Raw genomic sequence first — 5,762 nt, 5'->3', positions numbered from 1 at the left:
TTTTTTTTTTTTTTTTGTTAGACAGAGTCGCAGTCTGTTGCTCAGGCATTCTATCCCTGGCCTCAACCTAGCTTACAGCAACCTCAAACTCCTGGCTTCAAGTGATCCTCTTGCCTTGGCTTTCTGAGTAGCTGAGACTGCAGGTGCCCACCATGATGCCTGGCTAATCTTTTCTAGTCTTAGTAGAAACAGAGTTTAGCTCTTGTTTACACTTTTCTCAATCTGCTGAGCTTAAGTGATTCTCTTGTCTCAGCCTCTTAGAGTGCTAGGATTATAGGTGCTTTTTTTGGTTGTCTTTTTCCCTGTGGTTTATGGCTATCAGACAGAAATCTGATCTGGTGATAATAGTCTGAAGAAAAGCTATTCCTAGAAGAATGAGGTCTGGATTGTTAGGATTTTAATTTTTGCAGAGCATGCTTGCCCTGGATTCTTATTTATTTATGCTCTTGTAATATGCCTGTCCTTTAATTGTGAACTTTAACGCTTGTTCCTTGAAACTCACCCTATGTCAAACACTTCTTTTTTGAGGTCGTTATGTCTCGGGAGAGAGACGTGGAGGGTCAGCAGTCCCACAGCAGTGCCTCCTCGCAGTCCCACAGAGTCGGAGTCTGTTCGCAGTCCCAAGGTGGCTTCACCCAGTCCCAAGGTGGCTTCACCCAGTCCCAGGGTACCTCCTCACAGTACCAGGGTTCATCTAGCTCCTCCACCAACACGATACCTACCTCCAGCCAGTCCTCTCACTCCAGCTCTGGGACATTGAGCTCCTTAGAGACAGTGTCCACTCAGGAACTTTATTCTATTCCTGAGGACCCAGAGCCTGAGGACCCTGCTCCTGCCCCTTGGGGTCGATTATGGTCTCTGCAGGATGGATTCTCTAATCTTGGTAAGACCCTTTGTTGTTATATAGGGTAATATTTTGTTCAGAAAAACAATCACAGAAAGTTCTTGTGGCAGAAGCTTAAGATACTGTTGGAATGATTCTGGAGATTAAAGGTGATGAAACGTAAAACCATTGAGGCAGTGTTGGATAGTGCACTGGCTCTTACCTGCCGTGGATTCCCTTCATTTATTGTTTTAACAAATTTTAATTGGGCATATCTAATGTGCTGTCTAACTGAGGATCCAAAGGGAGCTGTGGACCCTCTCCCTAAAATAATGTAGATTTATACAAACATACAACATTATAATATAATCACCAGTTAACTCCTGGTGCTAATCCATTTTCTTGTTAGCCCCTGCTGCAGTTTGCCATACCTTCAGCACACTGAGGTTAAGAATAGGGTAGGGCATTTGTTGATTACCTGTTATTTGTTTTTGTCTCAAGTAGCCAGCCTTGCAATTTAAATATGTTGATCCTTTCTGACACCTGGTTCCAATATGATATGCTTGAAATAGCATTTTTCTTTCCTCCTACATTAAAATAACCTCTTCATTAAAAAAAAAAATTGTGGCTCGGCACCTGTGGCTCAAGCGGCTAAGGCACCAGCCACATACACCTAAGGTGGCGGGTTCGAATCCCCAACCCGGGCCCACCAAACAACAATAATGGCTGCAACCAAAAAATGGCCGGGCGTTGTGGCGGGCACCTGTGGTCCCAGCTACTTGGGAGGCGAAGGCAGGAGACTCGCTTGAGCCCAGGAGTTGGAGGTTGCTGTGAGTGTGATGCCATGGCACTCTACCCAGGGGGATAGCTTGAGGCTCCGTCTCAAAAAACAAAAAATTGTGAACTTGTGATTAATGAAATAGAAAATATTAATTATAAAGAAGTTAATGACCAGTGTACCATTTTGCACCTTGTCACTTGTCACCCTTTTTGTTTTGTTTCATGTCCAACTTTGATGTCATGAAAAAAAACCAAAAAAATACAGAAGAATAATATAGCAATATCTACTATACAACTTTAAATTTAGCAGTAAATATTTGAAGCTTATTTTTACTCATGTAAATCATATTTTTAAGATGGGCTTATAGGCTTAGGTAAGTGGCAGACAGAAATGGTGAGAAAGGGTGAAATGTGTTTATCACCTTTACAAGTGAGAAAACACAGGCCAGTCGAGGTGGGTCACGTCTGTAATCCTAGCACTCTGGGAAGCAGAGATGGGTGGATTGCTTGAACTCATGAGTTCAAGACCAGCCTGAGCCAGAGTGAGACCCCCATCTCTCTCTTTTTTCTTTTTTTTTTTTTTTGTGCAGAGTCTCACTTTTGTTATCCTATATAGAGTGTCATGGTGTCATAGCTCACAGCAACCTACCTCAGACTCTTGGGCTCAAAAATTCTCTTGTCTCAGCCTCCCAAGTAGCTGGGGACTATAGGCGCTGGCAACAAGGCCAGGCAATTTTTTTGTTGTTGTTTAGCAGACTTGGGCTAGGTTTGAACACACCAGCCTTGGTGTATGTAGCCGGTACCCTAACCACTGAGCTATGGGCACCAAGCTGCCTTTTTTTTTTTTTTAAGAGACAGAGTCTTACTTTGTCACCCTTGGTAGAGTGCCATGGCATCACAGCTCACAGCAACCTCCAGTTCTTGGGCTTAGGCGATTCTCTTGCCTCAGCCTCCTGAGTAGCTGGGACTACAGTCCCCTGCTGCAACACCTGGCTATTTTCTTGTTGCAGTTTGGCTGGGGCCAGGTTTGAACCCACCACCCTCAGTATATGGGGCTGGTGCCCTGCTCACTGAGCCACAGGTGCCACCCTTTTTATTTCTTTTAATATTTTTTATATGTATATTTTTGGAGACACAGTCTCACTTCGTTGCCATGGGTAGAGTGCCCTGGTGTCATAGCTTACAGCAACCTCCAATTCCTGGGCTGAAGCGATTCTCTTGGCTCAGTCTCCCGAGTAGCTGGGACTATAGGTGTCTGCCACAATGCCCGGCTATTTTTTTTAGTAGGCCCAGGCTGGGTTTGAACCTACCAGCCCTGGTGCATTGTGGCTGACACCCTACCTACTGAGCTATGGTTGCTGCCAGAAGCTTTTTTTTTTCTGAGACAAGATCTACCTTTGTCACCCAGGCTAGAGTACAGTGGTGTCATCATAGCGATCTTCCTGCCTCATCCTCCCAAGTTGTTGGTACTACAAGTGCCCGCCACTATGCCTGTTTAATTTTTCTATTTTTTGTAGAGACTGGCTCAGGCTGGTCTCAAACTCCTCTCCTCAAACATTCCTCCTGCTTTCACCTCCCAAAGTGCTAGGATTATAAGCATGAGCCACCACACCTGTCCTTAATGTTGACTTTTTAAAGTTTGTGGTAAAATTTATATAAAATGAGATTTGCCATTTTACCCATTTTTAAGTATACAGTTAAGTGGCAGTAAGTACATTTATAATACTGTGCAAGCATTACCACTATCTATTTCCAAATTTTTTCATCATTCTAAATAGTAACTTTGTATCCATTAAGCAATAACTCTCAATTGCCCCTCCCTCTAGCCTTTGGTAAGTTCTATTTAGCGTCTCCATATTTACCTAATCTGGATATTTCATATAAGTAGAATCATAACAATATTCTTTTGCTTCTACCTTTTTTCAAAAAGCATAATATAATGTTTTTAAGATTCATGTTGTATCAAATATCAGAACTCTTTTTTTTAATGGCTGAATTGTATGTATATGCCATATTTTGTTTGATCTTTCGTTAATGTACATTTGGGCTGTTTCCATCTTTTGGCTATTGCGAATATTATTCTTTTCTCTTTTTATACTGTCTTTTAAAAAATAGATTTAGGGGGCTACAGGTATTTTTTTGTTACATGGATGTGTTGTGTAATGCTGAAGTCAGGGCTTTTAGTGTATCTGTCACCAGAATAGTATATATTGTACCTGATGGATTTTTATCTGTCACCTCCCTCATACCCTCCCTCCTTAATTTTTAATGTTTGTTACGCAACACTATGGTTGTATATGCCCTTCCTTAAAAATGTGGAATGCTTCATGAATATGTATGTCTTTTTTACACAGGGGCCATGCTAATCCCTTTATTCCTCTAATTCAATCAAGTAATTAATTAGTTTATTTTTGAGGCAGGGTCTTACTATGTCACTCTTGGTAGAGTGCTTGGCATCATAGTTCACAGCAACTTCAAGTTCCTGGGCTTAAGTGATTCTCTTGCCTCAGCCTCCCAAGTAGCTGAGACTACAGGCACCTACCACAATGCCTGGCTATTTTTTTGTTGTAGTTGTCATTGTTGTTTAGCAGGCCCAGGCTGGGTTTGAATTCACCAGCCTCGTGTATGTGGCTGGTGCCATAACCACTGTGCTATGGACTCTGAGCCATATTCTTCTAATTTTAGGATATATGCTGCCAAAGTCAGCACTGCTGTAAATATTTGCAAACAAGGTGTTTGTTTTCAATTCTTTTGGTATGTACATGGTAATGGAATTGTTGGATAACATGGTAATTCTATGCTTAACTATATATTCTTTTGAAAAATGTTTATTCAGATTCTTAGCTCATTTTTTCCTTTTTTTGAGATAGGATCTCACTCTGTTGCTTGGGCTAGAGTGCAATGTTGTCATCATAGCTCACTGCAAACTTCTGGGTTCAAGTGATTCTTCTGCCTTGGCCTCTTGAGTTGCTAATTGTTCTTTTTTTTTTTTTTTTCAGTTTTTGGCTGGGGCCGGGTTTGAACCCACCATCTCTGGTATATGGGGCTGGTGCCCTACTCCTTGAGCCATAGGCACTGCCCCCAGCAAATTTTTCAATTTTTTGTAGAGACAGGGTCTTGCTATGTTGCCTGGGCTAGTCTTAAGGTCCTGGCCTATGTGGTCCTCCCTCTGCAGCTTCTGAAAGTACTGGTATAATAGGAATGAGCCACTGCACCTGACCTTGAGTCATCTTTCAGTGAACACTGAATTCCCTACTCATGTGCATTGTTGCAGTTGCTAGAGCTGCACTCTTAACCAAGGCTGCCATCCTTGGGTTCATTTTCTTTTTTTTTAGACAGAGTGTCACTATGTCACCTTTGGTAGAGTCACAGCTCACAGTAACCTCAAATCATTGGGCTTAAGCGATGCTCTTGCCTCAGCTTCCCAAGTAGCTGGAACTATAGGGGCCTACCACAGTGCCTGGCTATTTTTTTGTAGTTGTCATTGTTGTTTGACAGGCTCGGGCTGGGTTCAAACCTGCCAGCTCCAGTGTATGTGGCTTGCGCCCTAACTGCTGAGCTACAGGCACGGAGCCACTGGGGTTCATTTTCTAACAGGGGGATGATGGGGAGACAATCTACAAATAACCAAGGTAATTTCCAGTTATGGTCCATACTTAGAAGGAAATAAAACAGGTAGGTATGTAGAAAGTTGAATGCGAAATGATATTTGAGCTCAGACACAAAAGGCAAGATGAAATGATCCATTTAGGGGTTGGGGAAGAAGTGCAGAGGCTACAGGGTGGCTGAGCCCAGCATACTTGGGGCAATGAAAGGAGGCCAGAGGTGCTGGGTATTGTGAGCAAAGGGTGAGGACAGAGGACAGACTCTGAGCCATGAGCCATGAGGAAGACTGCAGATTTTATACTAAGTATGGTAGCAAGTCTCTGGAAGATAATAAGGAGGGAGTTATTGTATTGTAAACGTATCTCTAAGTCATTAAAAATTTGATTTGTATCCAATCTGAGGGTACTTAAATCATAAACAATATTATTTGATGCTCGACACCTGTACCTCAGTGGTTAGGGCGCTGGCCATATACACCAAGGCTGGTGGGTTTGAATATGGCCTGGACCTGCTAAACAACAATGACAACTCCAACAACAACAAAAATAGCTGG

The 5,762-nt window shown here is 42.5% G+C and overlaps 1 protein-coding gene and 1 pseudogene across 1 annotated transcript in view; one reads left to right on the top strand and one right to left on the bottom strand.

Annotated features, from left to right (window-relative positions):
* Positions 1-534: 534 nt before the first annotated feature.
* CHEK2 (checkpoint kinase 2) overlaps positions 535-5,762 on the top strand; it is a 46,656-nt gene continuing 41,428 nt past the window's right edge. Inside the window, 1 exon segment of the mRNA XM_012805190.1 lies at positions 535-883. Coding sequence (XP_012660644.1) covers positions 535-883 — 349 coding nt within the window.
* On the bottom strand, positions 3,913-4,013 carry LOC111725372 (annotated as a pseudogene).

Source organism: Otolemur garnettii, unplaced genomic scaffold (genome assembly GCF_000181295.1).
Source record: "Otolemur garnettii isolate 467f Iridium unplaced genomic scaffold, OtoGar3 scaffold00038, whole genome shotgun sequence".
Taxonomy (NCBI): Eukaryota; Metazoa; Chordata; class Mammalia; order Primates; family Galagidae; genus Otolemur; species Otolemur garnettii.
This window is presented reverse-complemented; position numbering and strand designations above follow the sequence as displayed.